The following is a 17,240-nucleotide window of genomic DNA, read 5'->3' as shown; positions in this document are numbered from 1 at the left end:
TACGTGTCGCTCTTTCCTTAAATTTTATTTTCTTTTTTTTTTTACAGAATCAATAAAAAAGTTTTAATTCCAAGTTCTCGAATTGATGGCGCATATCGTTTTTTAAGTTACTAATGGTAACGTTACTCATATGCAATCTGTTTACCTGTTTTTCAAACCACTTTGTACCTAGCCTAGGTACAAAGACAATTCGATACTTTGGCGATAGTGAAGGACACCACCGACACGAACTGACCGTACGATAGTGCCGTCGCTAGCACGACAGATCAAATTCGCAAGTAAAACCAAAATTTTCGTTGACCAAGGACGCGTTGCGAGGAGCCATCCCACAGCACATCCCACAGCAGATCCCACAGCAGCAAGATGGGTGTTCCTAAGTTCTTTCGCTACATCAGCGAGCGGTATCCGTGCCTCAGCGAGTTGGCGCGGGAGCATAGCGTAAGTGCAAGTGGAGACGACGCGGAGGCCATGTGAAGCACCGACAAGCTACCTTTGTTTGCAGATTCCCGAGTTCGACAACCTGTATCTGGACATGAACGGCATCGTGCACAACTGCTCGCATCCGGACGACAACAACATCCACTTCCACCTCGAGGAGCACCAGATATTCCAGGAGATCTTCAACTACGTGGACAAGCTGTTCTACCTGATCAAGCCGCAGCGCCTTTTCTTTCTGGCCGTCGACGGTGTGGCCCCGCGGGCCAAGATGAACCAGCAGCGCAGCCGGCGCTTCCGGTCGGCGCGCGAGGCCGAGCAGCTGGAGGTGAAGGCGGCGCAGCGCGGCGAGCGGCGGGAGCACGAGCGCTTCGACAGCAACTGCATCACGCCGGGCACCGAGTTCATGGTGCGGCTGCAGGACGGGCTGCGCGCCTTCCTCAAGACCAAGATCTCCACGGACCCGCTGTGGCAGCGCTGCACCGTGATCCTCAGTGGCCAGGAGACGCCCGGCGAGGGCGAGCACAAGATCATGGACTACATACGCTATATGAAGGCGCAGCCGGACTTCGATCCCAACACGCGACACTGCCTGTACGGCCTGGACGCCGACCTGATCATCCTGGGCCTGTGCACCCACGAACTGCACTTCGTGGTGCTGCGCGAGGAGGTCAAGTTCGGGCGGAACGTGAAGCGTGCCTCCGTGGAGGAGACGCGCTTCTTTCTGCTGCATTTGGGCCTGCTGCGGGAGTACCTGGAGTTGGAGTTCGACGCCCTCAGCACTCCGGAGCGGAGGCTGGATGTGGCGCAGCTCATCGATGACTGGGTGCTGATGGGCTTCATGGTCGGCAACGACTTTGTGCCCCATCTGCCCTGCCTCCACATCTCCTCCAACGCCCTGCCCCTGCTCTACCGCACCTACATTCGCATTTACCCCACCCTCGGCGGCAACATCAACGAGAACGGCAAGCTCAACCTGCGGCGCCTGCAGATCTTCATGTCGGCCCTCACAGAGGTGGAGCTCGACCAGTTTAAGGAGCATGCCGACGACCTCAAGTACATGAACGCCAAGACGGAGGCCTTCGACATCGACGTGGCCGAGATCACCGCCAACGAGAGCCACGACTCGGACCTAGCCGCGCTCATTGACCAAAGCACGAAGGTGGGCCTACATATCCCTCGATTCCACTCATTGCCAACCCCTTCTTTTTACAGCTCTACGAGGACGACAGCGAGGAGGACTGGAGCGACGAGGCGGCGGGCCTGATGCACGAGTTCCAGAACTACAAACGCAACTTCTATCGCAACAAGTTCAAGAGCGACATGCAGCAGAGCCAACTGATCGAGGAGCTGGGCCACCACTACGTGAACGCGCTGCAGTGGGTCCTCGACTACTATTACCGCGGCGTCCAGTCCTGGGACTGGTACTACCCCTTCCACTATGCCCCCTTCATCAGTGACCTCAAGAACATCGAGCAGGTGCAGATCAACTTCCAGCTGGGGACGCCCTTTCTACCATTCCAGCAGGTGAGTTGCTCTTTTCTACTCTCCGAGGGCAGTCTCATAGCTTGACTCCCCTTCTCATTTATAAATTGGTTTTCGAATAGTTCAATTCAAATACTAGGTCTGAAAACAACACAATTAAAGCAACTTGAAGTTAGAGATCTTCATGTTATGCTTTAATATAATTGATACTTTTAAGCTTTTAAACTTGTTTCTGTGCTTAATTTAGCACAGGACCATTGCCTCTTTCTCAATAAAAAGTAACATATTTAAAACTCACCGAATTAAACATAAATCGTCTTTAGAATGCATTCCACAAACTGGCAGATTATCAAGAATTTGTTCAACGTATTAAGTGAAAAATTTTGAGCATTGACTTTAAAGAAATGCAATTTAAGTTTTGTTCGGAAAATTCGACTTTAGCTGGAGTGAATGTTCGCACGGAATAAATATTTGGGCCACGTTTAAGGTAAATTCAAAATATCTAGAAAATATAGTACAAAATCTAGTTGCTAAACGATATTGGTTCGAGTTAATTAAGCTCAAATTAAAAAGTTTGGACTTATAAAAGTTTTACCATTATCGGTTTTCAAAACCGAAAATGTTGAGAGATTTTGTGATTTACAATTTTCATGTTAATAAAATCGAACGAATTTTGAAAAGAACTTTGGCCTTATGAACTGAAACGATTGATGTTTTTAGTTAAAATTTTAAGTTTTAGCAATGAGGTTTTAATCTACAGTATAGCACTGAAAATACTAAAGATTATATACCTATCTCGCTCTAAACCAGGTGTCAAAGGTTATGTTTAAAATAGTGCTGCAAATCAGACCACTAATTTTAAAGATTCGGTAGCCCAAGAAAGTCTTCTTCAAGATGTATTATTATGGTTATTTTTAAGCTTAAAGAATAAAATAAGTTGAAATATCCTGCAAGTTTTTACAAAAACTAAATATTTTTACAGCGACTAAAATTTCATTTTTATGCGTTATGTATAAAAACAATGAGGCTGTTGCGATTTTCAGCTGCATTTTTTCGACCGTTTTTCTAAACTTGTTATTTCCTTGATAAAAAAAAATTCACCTAATAAGCTTAAGAATCAATATATTTCAAGAATGCTACACAAAAAATGTTATTCGACTTTCAGCGAAATTTTGGATCGAAAAATGATTGCTAAAAAAGAATGATTATTTTTAGAGTAATATATTTTTGCCCAAAACAATAACAATTATTTAATGAGTGATCAAATAATACTTGAATAATAATCATTAAATTGTGATTATTTTTTTGTCAATCAAATTAATTATAATTATTTGCTTACAGTGAGTTTTCAAGGAGCTCAAGTAGCTGGAGGCTTTAAGCTCGCCTGGGATATCACAATATCGTATGTTAGTTTTCTATTTCCTTGCTTCTTATATGAATTTTAAATCTGAAACTATTAAGATTTGTTATCTGTTATCCTTAATTAAATATGGCAGTCATATTTGCGAAATGAGATAATTATTGTATGTTAGTTTCGCTGGTTCGCTGATTCAATATGCGCAGTGGTAATTTGCAATATAACATAAAAAACTTACAAGATATATATTTGAAGTACCCGCCTCTCGATTCTTTGCGCAGCTCTTGGCCGTTCTACCGGCGGCCAGTTGCAAACTGCTGCCGTCCGCCTACCACGACCTCATGCTGCTGCCGAGCAGCCCGCTGGCCGAGTTCTATCCGCTGGAGTTCGAGAGCGACCTCAACGGCAAGAAGCACGACTGGGAGGCGGTGGTGCTGATACCGTTCATCGACGAGCGGCGTCTCCTCAGCGCCATGGTGCCGTGCGAGGCGCTGCTGACCAACTCGGAGCGGGAGCGCAACCGCCACGGACCGATGTACGTGTACAACCACAGTGCCGAGTCGCAGGGCCCAATGGCCGGGCATCCGCCGCTGCGGTCGCTGCCACATCTCTACTGCACGGAGGTGGCCAAGTGGTCGCACGAAATCGCACTCAACCTGCCGCACAGCGTGTGCGTTGAGCTGCCCCATGCGGCCAGGCATGTCTTCTTTCCGGGCTTCCCCACCATGCAGCACCTGCCCTTCGACGTGAGTAGACGCTGCCCCAGTCATCAGTCAGCAGCTCCTAATGCCACTTGATACCGCTTGCAGTTCGAGCTGCGCCACGATCGCGTCAAGGTGTTCGAACAGGTGAGCCGCAATCAGAACATGGTGCTGATGCCGCGCAGACGCCAGCTGGAGGACACCCTGGAGGCGGTGGCCGGGCAGTATCTGGAGCAGGTGGTGCACATCGGTTGGCCGCATCTCATCAAGGCGAAGGTGGTGCGCGTGGCCACGCGGGAGCAGCGCGTGGACGAGGAGGGCATCTCACCGAACGATCCGCGTCGCTTCGACTCGGAGTGCAAGTCGCTGCAGGAACAGTTGAGTGTGAAACCGCTGCCAGCGCCTGGCGCCTAATGCTCCTAATTCGCCCCACTTCTCCGTCCGTCTTTCCATCCGCCTCTCTCTTTAGCTTCACCACGCGCATGGGCATCAAGTTCGCCAACTACGACGTGCTCGTCTACGTGCGCACCTTTGCCGGCAGCTCCATGGAGTTCGGCGCCAAGGGGTCGCTGAAAATGCGAGATGCGTGGAGCAGCGCCGTCACCGGCTATCCCGCCCAGGGCGTGGTGGCCGAACTGGCCGTCCAGGAGAACATGCGCAAGCAGTTCCGCAAGGTGGAGGACTTCTTTCCCGTCGGCAGTCCGGTCTTCTTCATCGGCAATCCGTATTTCGGCAGCGAGGGCACTGTCCAGGACCCAATGCTCGCCTACACCTGCGGTCGTATACAGGGTAAGACCGCTGAGTAGTCCCATTGTCTCATCCGGACCACGTGTGTAATCCTCATCCGTTTGCTTGCAGTCAACATACGGGTGCGTCCGGAACCGGACGTGAAGGCAGCACGCATGTTCCAGGAGGAGCGCGACAAGGATCTGCTGAACACGTACGAGGTCTGCCACATCCTGAACATCAACGGGCGGGCGCTGGGAAGGCTCACCGGCACCGTTTGGGTGGTGCTCGGTCCGCGGCGCGAGAAAATGGAGAACGTGGCCAAGCACAACATTGGGCTGCAGCTGAAATACCCGCGGCAGAACGAGGAGCGAGCCGGCTACTGCTGCCGCTCGGGCAACCAGTGGTTCTACTCCAGCTTGGCCCTGGAACTGATGCGCGACTACTGCCAGCGTTTCCCAGACGTGGTGGCCTTCTTCGGCGTCAGCAGCGACCGCGGCGAGTATGTCTTCGAGCAGGACGTCTTCCCGCACTCAGTGGGCCAGCACAAGGTCGAGGATCTGTCCAATTGGGTGCGCCAGCAGCCACACATGAAGGTGGAGCGCATCTCGTGCGGCTCCAAGACTGTCTGCCGCGAGACTGTCGAGCTTCTGATGGCCGCCGTCGACGAGCTGCGCTCACTGCCCGTGAAGGATGTCAAGCTGCAGGTGAAGCCGCACCTGCTCATCAAGCCAAATGTCACGCTGCCCGAGGCCTACCGATCCCGTCGTCCAGTGCGTCTCTTCGACCGCGTCATCATCGTGCGCACCATTTACATGGTGCCCGTGGGCATCAAGGGCACCGTGATCGGCATCCACCCGGTCACCGATCCCAATCCGGTCAGATTGGAGTGCGTGCACGCCGTCGACACCTTCTGTGAGGTGCTGTTCGACCGGGCCGTGCCCAACTGCAACGACATCCACGGCATCGCCCCGGACCGGGTGTACAAGGTGCCCGAGAACGCCCTGGTGGTCATCTTTACGAACGGTGGGTGCTTTACTCGGAATTCGCATTTGCGAAGGGAGCATTACCATATTTTCATTGGAACTTGTATTGTACTGTTTAATACCCCTGCAGAGTGTTGTGTGTGTAAAGTGTTTATAGTAATGATCAGCATAACTATACGAGTTGATATAGCCATAACCGAGTCCAGATTAAACGCAATCGTCCTTTTTTATATGTACGCAGATTAAGTTTGATCGGAACGACAATGTCAAAAATGTTTAATCTCAGAGCTCTTATACTCTTTTAGAGTGTATTATATTTTAGTCACAAGTTTGCAAAGCAACGTAGAGTATATATTTTCGATCAGCATTGCTACAAGAGTCGATCTAGCCAGACTCTTCTTAAAAGTCATCTTTCTGTTGCAGGTCGATTGCAATTTCAAAGGGGCGGATCCCAAGACTACAACCGAGTCTATATATAAATGAAAACAAGAAAGAAAGCAAACTTCGGCAAGCCGAAGTTCATATACCCATGCAGCTATCGCAAGAATTAAATATTTTTGAAAACATTAAAATTATGATTTACTTGCGTATTTAAACCATAATTCTGAAATATTTAACCATTGCTATATGTCGAAGAACTAAACAAAAAATTAAAAAACAGCAAAGTTATAATTTTTTTCAATTATTTTTCCGATTGTTCCTATGGGAGCTATATGCTATAGTCGTCCGATTTTGATGAAATTTAAACCATAATTCTGAATTATTTAACCATTGCTTTATGTCGAAGAACAAAACAAAAAATTAAAAAACAGCAAAGTTATAATTTTTTTCAATTATTTTTCCGATTGTTCCTATGGGAGCTATATGCTATAGTCGTCCGATTTTGATGAAATTTAAACCATAATTCTGAATTATTTAACCATTGCTATATGTCTAAGAACTAAACAAAAAATTAAAAAACAGCAAAGTTATAATTTTTTTCAATTATTTTTCCGATTGTTCCTATGGGAGCTATATGCTATAGTCGTCCGATCCGGCTCGTTCCGACTTATATACTACCTGCAATAGAAAGACAACTTTTGGGAAAGTTTCATGCAGATAGCTTTAAAACTGAGAGACTAGTTTGCATATAAACGGACGGACAGACGGACGGACAGACGGACATGGCTAGATCGACTCGCCTAGTGATGCTGATCAAGAATATATATACTTTATAGTGTCGGAGATGTCTCCTTCACTGCGTTGCAAACTTCTGACTGAAATTATAATACCCTCTGCAAGGGTATAAAAATATAGCTTCGATATTTTTAAATTTATACGAATATACTCCATTATCGTTTTAGAATAGCTTTGTTACTTTTATATAAATCGGATAATAACGTATAGTTGCCATAGAAACGATCCAAAATTGCATCCGAAAATCGTCACAGCTTTATTGTTTTCAAGCAATTATGTTACGCATACAAATCCAAAAATTGTCGTTTTATAGAATATTAGCTGCAAGGGTAAATAATTAAAATAATTGTAGTCTTCAGCTTGTGTAAATGGAAATCAAAAATACTTTGAAAGCCACATTTAAAACATATTTTCATATTTTTGTAAAGCTACAAATGGGTTATTACAAACTAAATGTGGCAAATCTAAAAAAGCACATTTATCATAGTTTATACCTAGAAAAATTTGAAATATTTTGGAAAAAAACAATATTTTTTACTTTTAACTTTTAATTTAAAAAACAAAATAGTAAAACATTAGTATTCCAATACAAAGTGTAGATAAACGCGGTTTTATGGTTATTTATTTTTGTTTTTTATCATGACGATACAAGTTCAATACTTTTACATTAATGGAAATATTCCCGATTAATTAAAAAAATCAATTGATAAAGTTCACTAAATATTGACATTGTAAAAGTATTTGATTTTGATTGAATTTAATTTTGTAAAATAAATAATAATAATTGTAAAATATTTATTTACTACTTTGACTTATAATAATTGTAAAATATTCATTAACTGCTTTGATTTCTATTGAATTTATTTTCTTTAATTGTAAAATATTGATATTAATTGCAGTAAATTGAAAAGCGCATTTTAAGTAATTATAAATTATTATTTCCTTTGAAAAGCTATAAAAATGTCAAAGGTTTTTTTAAACATGATTTTGTTTATCGGACAAATTAAGAAACAGGAGTCTTGTGTATTTAACCACTTTCGTTTATAACTACAACTATTTTGGCTTGCCGAAGTTTGTCACCTGTGTTGTTTTATGTATAAACTGATCGGGCTAAAAATCGTCCCGTTCGTTAGCTCCCACAAATTGTATTGTTTTCTAAGAATAATGTTAATATCTCTCTGCTTTTTTTTTTGCCTGATATGATGGTTTTATCGGATCAGTTCCTTGACACTGCAAGGGTTTTAAAACGTATTCTTAGTAGGCGGGGGTCTAACCTGCAAACTTAAATCTCACAAAGTCTCAGTTGACTTCCCGGCCTCAGCCCAGATACATCGTTCGACTACAAATAATGGAGCAAATTTCTATTTCAGAGCAAGGACAGAAGGACAGAGCTGCACAGCCGTCGCAGGCTCCTCAGCAGATCAGGAACCAGGCCGAAAATGAGCGTGCGAACTTGCGGGAGTCCCAACAGGCGACCAGCAGTCGCTACATGACCGCCGCTGGCTCCGACTGGATGCCGATCACGATGAAGACACAGATAGCCGACGACTTTCTCAAGACGCGTGCTGATTCCCCAAAGGCCAAATCGGACCGCTTCAAGTCGGCACACACACAGCCGCAATCGCAGTCGCAATCGCAGTCGCAATCGCAGGTGCAGGCCACACCGGAACCAACTGCCAACTGGCGCCAGCAACGTGCTACTGCTCCACCGACCAAGTCGCAGCAGCCCCCGCCAGAAAATTGGCGAAACACATCGTCATCGTCATCGTCATCGCGGCAGCAAGGCGGCAGTTCGTCCGTTGCTCCGGCTCAAGCTGCTCCCACGGCAGCGCCATTGGCACCAACAGCTACGCCACAGGCTCAGACCCTGGCACTCATGTCGTTGCTGGGCTTGAAGAAGGACCCAAACCAGGTCCAGGATCAGGACTCTCCGCCACCTCTAGCCGCACCGCTGCATCAAGCTCCAGCTAGCGGACAATTGCCCGTGACTTCTGCCCATTTCTCACTGGAGAATCTTCCGAAGCCACCGCTTTTCTGGCAGCAAGAGGCCCAAAAGGAACAGCAGGCCCAGAAGCAGCAGCAACAGCAACAGCAGCAGCAGCAGCAGAAAAAACAGCATGATGCTGATCGCATCAAGAGTCAGCAGTGGTACAGAAATGTCCATCCGGGAGCGGAGATGGACCAGCGATCCCTAAAAGGTCCCCAAATGAGGCAGCAACAGCCGCAGTTCCAGCGCCAGCCTAAGTTCCAGGTGCATGTGCAGCTCTCGAATCAACCCCACTCCACTCCGTTTAACAATGGAAATCAGTCACGTCCCAGCAACAACATAGCTGCACAAAGTGCCTTCAACAACAACGTGCGCATGAAACAGCAGCAGCAACAGCAACAGCAGCAACAGCAATACCAACAGTACCATCAACAACAATATCAACCGCCTGGCCAGCAGCTGAAGGAGATCAACAATGTGGCACCGCGTTACTCGTCCATACAGGATTTTGTACCCATACAGGCGTATCGGCCGAAGAATACAAAGCGCACGGGTCGCCAGGATTCCGAACCGGTGAGGGAATGTCTTTACACTTCAGGGGTCAGAGCTTTGAATTTGAATGCCATTCGTTTCCTCTCCCCCTTTTTTTCCAATGCAGAAATCATTGACGGAAACCATTGGGACAAAGTCGCGTTCTAGTCAGCCGGAGAAATCGACCATTGAACAGACTGCTGAGCTGATCCAAACGCTTAAGATTCAGGTGAGCAATACGGACGCCTGTCTGTGTAGTCGACATCGAAATAATATATATTTTCTGAACACAAGCAGCCATCCACTTCACAGTCCGAAACTGGATTCGACACAATAGCCACCACGGATGTATCCGTAGGATCATCTTCAAGCCAGGTGAATCTATCTTGATTTAAATGCAATTGTATTGAAATAAAATGAAAGGATGCCGTTTCCGATATTCTCTTTTTTTTTTTTGCACACAGGTGCATAAATTCGTCAATCCTGTAAAAAACTATTATATGTTAAAGTATTTGTATCATTGGCAGGTAAACAAGCCAAGGAAACAGCGAACCCCTCGAATTGGGGCCAAGTTTGATTTGGATTATATAATGCATTGAGACGATAATGCCACACAAATGATGTTCCGAATGAATCTAAGTATGATCTATTCTACAGCCCAAACACATGAAATTTAGAGATTAAGTTTAAACCCACCTAGATATTACGCTAAAATTGATTTAAATATAAACTTTTTGATTTCCTTACCTAGTCTGAATCCTGAAATGAGACTGACTCATCTTCTTATTTCCTTGTAATAAACTCAATTTTTCCCTTATACACTTCGTGCGTTTAATTCAACGATATCCTATTTACTACAAAAGATCCTGAGTCCCAAGGTCTGACAATGAACACCCTTCTATATGAGTTTTTTACTGGATGTACTGGGACACAAGTATTATAACATTTACCAGTGGACATTTATGAAAATATACTACATACTAGCAAGCTGTGTAGCACTATTTTACACCCTGTTTTGCAAATGTTCGTTAAACTGTTTCCTGTGTTATAAAAAGCTTTCAATGTTTTGGAGACTTTACTTCAGCCATTTAATCTCGTACTTCAAATTTTGACCTAATCTTTGCTTTACTTGAGAAAACTTTTAGAATGTGTTAATAAATTTTGACATTTCTGTTAATTATGTCATTTTTATACAATAACAAGAAAGGAAGCTAACTTCAGAAAGCCGAAGATTATATAAAAAACAAGAAAGGAAGCAAACATCGGCAAGCCGAAGTTCATATACCCTTGCAGATATTTCAAAAACTAAATACTCTTTAAAACGTTAAAATTATGATTTACTTGCGTGTATGTTTAGAAACATTGAAGCTATGATGATTTGCAGCTTAATTATTCGATAGTTCCTATGGCAGCTATACGATTGTTCCTATGGGAGCTATATGCTATAGTCGTCCGATTTTGATGAAACTTAAAACATAATTCTGAAATATTTAACCATTACTATATCTCGAAAAACTAAAAAAAAATTAAAAAACACCAAAGTTATAATTTTTTAAAATTTATTTTTATAATTGTTCCTATGGGAGCTATACTATATAGTTGTCCGATCCGGCTCGTTCCGACTTATATACTACCTGCAATAGAAAGACAACTTTTGGGAAAGTTTCATGCAGATAGCTTTAAAACTGAGAGACTAGTTTGCATATAAACGGACGGACAGACGGACGGACAGACGGACATGGCTAGATCGACTCTGCTAGTGATGCTGATCAAGAATATATATACGTTATAGGGTCGGAGATGTCTCCTTTACTGCGTTGAAAACTTCTGACTGAACTTATAATACCCTCTGCAAGGGTATAATAATTATAAAAAAGAAAAAACCAACTTCCACAAGCCAAAGTTTATAATCAAAATCGATTCTGATTTTATTGTATCGGATTTATAAAAACTCTTAGAATCCCCCAAATTATATGCAAATGTATTCAACAGTTTCTTTTGCAGCTACACGACATAGTCTTTCGATTTTGTTAAAACTCAAAATGGATTCTAAAATCTATTTTTGTCGTGATTGTGCCCAAGTCAAATGCAGCATATAGTCGTCAGATTTTAGTCATGTCCTCATAAATCGTATAAAGCGACAATTTTCATAAATGAGCAACGATGCAGGGTGAGTAGGACTGTTGCATAAACTTCTGACCAAAATGTTATTAAAAATATTTGTGTCTCAAATGATTCAATAAAAACTGTATATTTATATTCCTTTGTCCTTCGCCCCTGGGATTTGTGTACTATCCTCTACAACGACATGAATATTTTTAATAAAAAAATGTATTGATTGTTGCTAAAAACATAAGATTGTCGTACAACATATTTGAATGTTTAGCATTAATTGTATTGCGACTTGTGGTATAATTTGGTTACTTAATCAATGCAAATTATAAGACGAATCAAAAACATCGACTTCAAATAGCTAGGAGACAAGACACCAAGCACATGGGTACTCAATTTATCCAGTTTTGATCATTATCATCAAGTGCTCGCTGTGCTTCGTTTAAAGTTGTAATCGTGCAAAAATTGCTATCTAGAATTATAAGACTTGTCTTCTTTTACGAATTAAGATTTTGATTTGCGTATAATTAGTTACGACTTTATATGTACATACAATGCATTCGTTAAAAATAATAAAAAATAAAAGGTTATTGAAAAAAAGCCAGCAAGTGTTGTCATAGACATAGGTTGTTCTCTCCATTCGATTCAATTTTCAACTTTTAAAATCCTACAACAGTGTCAACTTGCGTTCATATATTTTTGCGGAGTCGGAAACGACATGCGACTCCCATGCCCATGTTTCTACATCGACTTGTCTTCTGGCGAAACAACTATGGATCACTATTGATCAGTTAAACTCTGCTTTGCTCAGATCAGCGATCAGCTCAGCCTCTTCATCATAGCATCGTCAATTCGTTTGTTGTTGTTAATAGTGAATTTTATTGTGGTTGCCGTTGTTTATAGAGCTAAGCTTATTCCTGTTCATATTGTTGTTGTTGTTTGTTGCTGTCGCTGTTGTTGTTGTTTGTTAGGTTCGCTTCATCTCATTATTGTTGCCGCAGATCTGTGGTTGCTGTTCTCGCCGTTCTTACTGCTCTTGCCGTTCTTGCCATTGGGTGTTATGTTTTTTGCGGCCGTGTGTATTGTGTAGCAGTGTTGGATTGGTCCTAAGACGCTGCCGCTGCGGTGGCCAAAACCGACACCGCTTCACTAGACTCAACATGAATCAACTGCTGCTGCTCCTCCTCGGCGCGCAGCTTGGCGGCCTCCTTCTCCTGCAGCTGGGCCTCCAGCTCCTCGACATTGCGAAAGATGCGGGCGAACTGGAAGCGTTCATGGCACGCCTGCTGATAGAGAGCGGCCTCGGCCTCGCACTCCCCAAACACATCGCCGTCCCGCAACGCTGTGTAGATTTTGGTGGCCTCCTGCAGAGCAGAAATTCAATTGCAAGGGTAAACAACGATAGAAAAGGGTAAACAAGGGTGGACAAGGATTGGACAAGGGTAGACATTGGGGTAACGGGTGCTCACCTCTAAACGGATCTTGGTCAGATTGAAGCTAGTGACCAGCTTGATGGCGGCGGCCTTTTTACTATTGTCCAGCTCGTACAGACTGCGGGCGCCCTCGTATAAATGCAGTATGGAAGCGTTGTGTTTGGCAATGAACTCGTCGTTCAGCTGCTGGGGCGTCTTGCTGCCTATCAGTTCTTTGGTGGCCTTGTCCAGCACCTGCTGTACGTGATCATTGAACGGCTGCTGCTTGGCGGTGCTGGCCAGCGACTTCATGAATCGAATAATGCAGCTGTGGAGTTCGGGGTGCGCGGGATTGACGGCGCGAGCGCGCAGGATGGACTGCAGCATGAGGAGCAGCTTGTTCTTGCGATAGTACACCTCGAAGGCCAGCAGATGCGTTTCGATCCGCTCCTTGGCCAGCTGCTGCAGCGGCTTAAGGAAGTCGATGGCCTTCTCCAGCGGATCGTCCGTGCGCTCCAACTTCTCGGCCACCAGCTCGTCCAGCTGTGGAGCATCGGGATCGGTCTCCTGGTTCGCCTGCTGCTTCGACTTCTGATGCTGTTCGCGCTTCACCTGCGCCTGTGCGGCCTGCGCACTCTCCAGCTCGGCTTTCTTCTTGGCCTTGCGCTGTTTGCTGCGCAGCTTCTTCAGCTCCGACGGGGGCAGGTTCTCTGTGGCGAAACGAAGAATGGAATTGTAGCAGTGGGCAGGCATGGGCGAAACTAGTCACAAGTTTACATACCAATGTCAATCTCCTCAATGGTCGTCTCCGACTTGAGCGGCTTGTCGTACAGACGCAGATACACCTCGATGGCGCACTTGGCCGCCTTGAAGTAGAAGGGATGCTGGCGCAGCACGTCCTCCAGCCGCAGCAGGCCCACGTAGGCGCGCAGCGTCATTTTACGCATGCAATAGGTATGGAAATCGAACTGGTCCTCGACAATCTCGGCAAAGTGGCGCTCCACCTCGTGGCACTTCTTCAGCGACTCGCCCCAGCGACCCATGCGCTGATAGGCCAGCGCACATTCCGTCTGGAACCACATGCACTGCATCTCGTTCAAGTTGTCCATGGCGGAGACGCCCTCGCGGGTGAACTTCGCGCAGATCTCCTCGGCCTCCTGCACCATGTTGCCGCGCAGCATGTACTTGGCGCACTTGGAGTTGATGTAACTACGGGTAGAGGAACACCAAAGGGTTATGCTACTTAGAAAGCCCAGGCCCAGTCAATAGTAGGCGATGCTCACCGATCCGCCGTGTCCATGCTCTGCGCTTCCTCCAGCCAGACGTACGCCTCCACGGGATCGCCGGCATGCTTGAAGATGCGACCCTTGGTGATGAGCAACTCGATCAGTGTGGGCGTATGGTCGATCGCCACGTTAATGTACTCGAGGGCACGGTCCGTGTCGCGCATGTAGTCGTAGTGCTGCGCCAGAAACAGAGCCGTCCACACCAGCGCCGAGGCCGGCTCGACGGGCACCCCGGCGTCGGCGTCCTCGCGAGAGAAGTGACCGGAGCGAGTTAGATTCTCGAAATACTGCAGCGTCAGCTCCTCGATGATGGCCGCCTTCTCCGGAATCTGGTGCAGGGTGCGCACGTTGACAAAGAGCGGCGGAATGCCCTTGCGCAGGCCGCGCCGCAGGTACTCGTCGGCCACGACACGGAACTCGGCGCCGATGGCGATGTTCAGAGGCAGGCGGCGGGGACAGAGGGCACGCGGATACTGCTCCTGGAACACGCGATAGATGGAGACCACGGCACTGGGCTCGGTCACCTGGCGGGCGGCAATGTACTGCTCGTAGTAGAGCACGTTCTCCGGGTTGCGGCGGATCAGCGACTCGAAGATGGGCACCGCCTTCTCCTGCTGCTGCAGCTTGATGTACAGGTCGCCCATGGTCTCGCGCACGGCCAGCTTGTCAACGATCTGGGCCTGGTACTCGATCAGATGATCCACGGCCTGCTGCAGGCGCTCCGACTCGATGAGTATCTGGTTCTGGTAGAGCAGCAGCTCCGAATGGCGGTAGTCGTGCGCCTCCTGCGGAGTAGAGGGATAAATAATTAGGCGACGGATACAATGGGGCAATGTGGCAATGGGGCGGCGGGTAGCCCCCGGCATACAATACATACAATCGAGGTCTGCGACGCGCTGAACGTCTCCAGGATGTTGTTGGCCATGTCGTAGTCCCGCAACAGATGGTAACTCATGGCGTACCCGATCCAGGAGGCTTGCTGCGAGGGTCGCAGCGTGAACAGGTGGTGGCGCGTCTCCTTGTAGCCCTCCAGATCGCGCATCTGGATCTGCAGCAACGACAGGTCCTTGAGGATCTGCAGGTTGTCCTTCTCCCACTTGAGCGCATTGCGATAGCACTTGATGGCCTCGTCGTACTTTTTGTCGCTGCGCTGCAGCAGTCCGTAGACGTGCCAGCAGACATGGGAGCGCAGGTCGTTGCGCAGCCCCAGCCGGACGTACTTGTAGGCCTCCTCGCGGCGACCCAGTCCGTTCAGGGTGAGCCCCTTCATGGCCAGCGTCTCGCCGTGCTCCGTGTACTTGGAGTTCGAGAGGATCTGCTTGGCCAGCTTGAGGCCATTTTTGTACTGCTTCAGTTCGTAGCTTTTCTGGTGGGCGATAGAGAGAGAGAGAGAGAGAGAGAGAGAGAGAGAGGGAAACGAAAGGATTGGGATTAGGTCAGTGGTTCCAATACGCATCGTCCCGCCCAGCGACACATTTTGAGGTTATGCCACTCTCGGGCGGCTCACAGCGTAGGCAGCAGCGGTAGCAGCGGGAGCACCGTGCCGGAGCCCCGCATCCTGGCCAGCGTTCTGCTCGGCTGCTGCTGCCGCCGCCGCCTGCCAAAAATAGCCACTCCACTGCACTTTGCCGAAAAAGCACATGGATGCCGAAGCCGGCCGCTGAGGGTGGGGGTGTTTTGTTGGAGTGTTGAAGTGTTGGAGGAGCAACTGCCGAAAGTGGGCAGTGGGCAGAACAGAAGGCAGAGCCCTCGTCGCTTACAAGTAGCTTGCGGAAGAGCGCACCCTCCTTGGGCGGCAGGGGATCGCTGGAAGGCATCTCTGCAAGGCTGCTCCTCTCTTCCTCTTCTCGACGTCGGGTCGGTTCGGCTCTTGTTCTTCCTCAGCTGCTCTGCTGACTGGGTATCGCCTGGATCGCCGTGAATTGCACCGGACTGCGGGATCTGCGGAATCTGCGGAAACGGATGCTTCGGCTGTTTGGGGAGCTGAATTCAGTTGGTTGAGTTGAAGACACACACCGCACAAGGCGAAAACAGCGAACTGCGGGCACGAGCAAATTTCTAACTCGACGTGAGACAGCCACACGCACACCAGGAACCACAACTATACACATGCACGCATTCGCGCACATACCCACACAGGCACACGTGACCGCGTTTCGCGGTGAATGGTCTGAATGGCGAATGACAGTGAACGCGCTCGATTTGAATCGCGCGTTGCGGTGGTGGTGGTTATGTAAAGGGCGGCTGGTCTTTAATTAAAACTGTTTTTGGGGTCTTCGTAGCCATGCAGACGGTCTACGTATTTCCACAACAAATTCCACACGGCATGCTACGCTCTCGCACATGACTGCTAATTACCATACAACTGCATTTAAAAAATTTTCCCCGAAAAGTGCCAGTCACCTGCAAAGGGAATCAGCTGCCTGGCAATCAGACCTATCGATAAGTCAACTCGATAGTTCGGGCTCCATACATTGGAGGCAAGAGGAAGAGCACCGGCAGGAGCAGCAACATGAATTCTCTGGCCAGGATCGGGGGCTTCGTTTGTCAATCGGTGCAGATAGCCGGCTGCGGAGTAAGTGGAGGAGTAATCCAAACAAGTTAGCGTGGAAACTAAACCTATTGACAATTCCAGCTGCAGCAAGTGCGCACCAAGTACGCCGATTGGAAGATGATCCGCGACGTAAAGCGGCGAAAGTGCGTCAAGGAGCACGCCGTGGAGCGGCTGCGGGTCAACTCGCTGCGCAAGAACGACATCCTGCCCGTGGAGCTGAGAGAGGTGGCCGACGCCGAGATCGCAGCCTTTCCGCGCGACTCATCTTTGGTCCGAGTACGGGAACGCTGTGCGCTTACGTCACGCCCGCGGGGAGTTGTCCACAAGTACCGGCTGAGTCGCATCGTCTGGCGGCACTTGGCCGACTACAACAAGTTGTCCGGGGTGCAGCGCGCCATGTGGTAGCGGCTCCTTTCTGTTAGCAAACTAGGAAAATAAACCATTTTAGTTGTCAACTTGCCAGATCTTTGTTATCGGTTTTGGTGCCCTCAC

The 17,240-nt window shown here is 47.4% G+C and overlaps 3 protein-coding genes across 4 annotated transcripts; 2 read left to right on the top strand and 1 right to left on the bottom strand.

Moving 5' to 3' along the window:
- The first annotated feature begins 261 nt into the window (after positions 1 to 261).
- LOC108134877 (5'-3' exoribonuclease 1) lies at positions 262 to 10,201 on the top strand. Its single transcript, XM_017255373.2, has 11 exons — positions 262 to 438; positions 503 to 1,597; positions 1,651 to 1,962; positions 3,559 to 4,023; positions 4,087 to 4,355; positions 4,448 to 4,767; positions 4,837 to 5,730; positions 8,237 to 9,426; positions 9,512 to 9,613; positions 9,682 to 9,759; positions 9,912 to 10,201. The coding sequence occupies exons 1-11, from the start codon at positions 364 to 366 to the stop codon at positions 9,981 to 9,983; spliced, it is 4,872 nt and encodes a 1,623-aa protein (XP_017110862.1). The 5' UTR covers positions 262 to 363; the 3' UTR covers positions 9,984 to 10,201.
- A 2,150-nt stretch (positions 10,202 to 12,351) lies between these two features.
- On the bottom strand, positions 12,352 to 16,308 carry LOC108134871 (N-alpha-acetyltransferase 16, NatA auxiliary subunit). Of its 2 annotated transcripts, XM_017255362.2 has the most exons (7): positions 16,211 to 16,305; positions 15,955 to 16,144; positions 15,072 to 15,560; positions 14,192 to 14,979; positions 13,690 to 14,117; positions 12,966 to 13,618; positions 12,352 to 12,860 (listed from the first exon to the last, which is right to left on the bottom strand). In XM_017255362.2, the coding sequence occupies exons 2-7, from the start codon at positions 16,009 to 16,011 to the stop codon at positions 12,603 to 12,605; spliced, it is 2,673 nt and encodes an 890-aa protein (XP_017110851.1). In that variant the 5' UTR covers positions 16,012 to 16,144; positions 16,211 to 16,305; the 3' UTR covers positions 12,352 to 12,602. The 2 variants fall into 2 exon arrangements, with proteins under 2 accessions (XP_017110851.1, XP_017110850.1); XM_017255361.2 differs by having other exon boundaries at positions 15,955 to 16,308.
- Positions 16,309 to 16,648: 340 nt separating this feature from the next.
- On the top strand, positions 16,649 to 17,203 carry LOC108134872 (28S ribosomal protein S14, mitochondrial). The gene is made up of 2 exons (XM_017255363.1): positions 16,649 to 16,769; positions 16,830 to 17,203. The coding sequence occupies exons 1-2, from the start codon at positions 16,707 to 16,709 to the stop codon at positions 17,151 to 17,153; spliced, it is 387 nt and encodes a 128-aa protein (XP_017110852.1). The 5' UTR covers positions 16,649 to 16,706; the 3' UTR covers positions 17,154 to 17,203.
- Positions 17,204 to 17,240: the final 37 nt, after the last annotated feature.

The sequence above is a fragment of the Drosophila elegans genome, unplaced genomic scaffold (genome assembly GCF_018152505.1).
Source record: "Drosophila elegans isolate 14027-0461.03 unplaced genomic scaffold, ASM1815250v1 contig_149, whole genome shotgun sequence".
Taxonomy (NCBI): domain Eukaryota; kingdom Metazoa; phylum Arthropoda; class Insecta; order Diptera; family Drosophilidae; genus Drosophila; species Drosophila elegans.
The sequence above is the reverse complement of the archived record's forward strand: the minus strand, read 5'-3'. Positions and strand labels throughout refer to the sequence as shown.

Coding starts and splice junctions, on each gene's coding strand:
- LOC108134877 (XM_017255373.2), top strand. CDS start 364: ATGGGTGTTCCTAAGTTCTTTCGCTACATCAGCGAGCGGTATCCGTGC. Junction 1,598..1,650: donor TCATTGACCAAAGCACGAAG/GTGGGCCTACAT, acceptor TTCTTTTTACAG/CTCTACGAGGACGACAGCGA. Junction 1,963..3,558: donor CCTTTCTACCATTCCAGCAG/GTGAGTTGCTCT, acceptor TTCTTTGCGCAG/CTCTTGGCCGTTCTACCGGC.
- LOC108134871 (XM_017255361.2), bottom strand. CDS start 16,011: ATGCCTTCCAGCGATCCCCTGCCGCCCAAGGAGGGTGCGCTCTTCCGC. Junction 14,118..14,191: donor AGCATGGACACGGCGGATCG/GTGAGCATCGCC, acceptor CTCTACCCGTAG/TTACATCAACTCCAAGTGCG. Junction 12,861..12,965: donor TGACCAAGATCCGTTTAGAG/GTGAGCACCCGT, acceptor TCTGCTCTGCAG/GAGGCCACCAAAATCTACAC.
- LOC108134872 (XM_017255363.1), top strand. CDS start 16,707: ATGAATTCTCTGGCCAGGATCGGGGGCTTCGTTTGTCAATCGGTGCAG. Junction 16,770..16,829: donor TGCAGATAGCCGGCTGCGGA/GTAAGTGGAGGA, acceptor TGACAATTCCAG/CTGCAGCAAGTGCGCACCAA.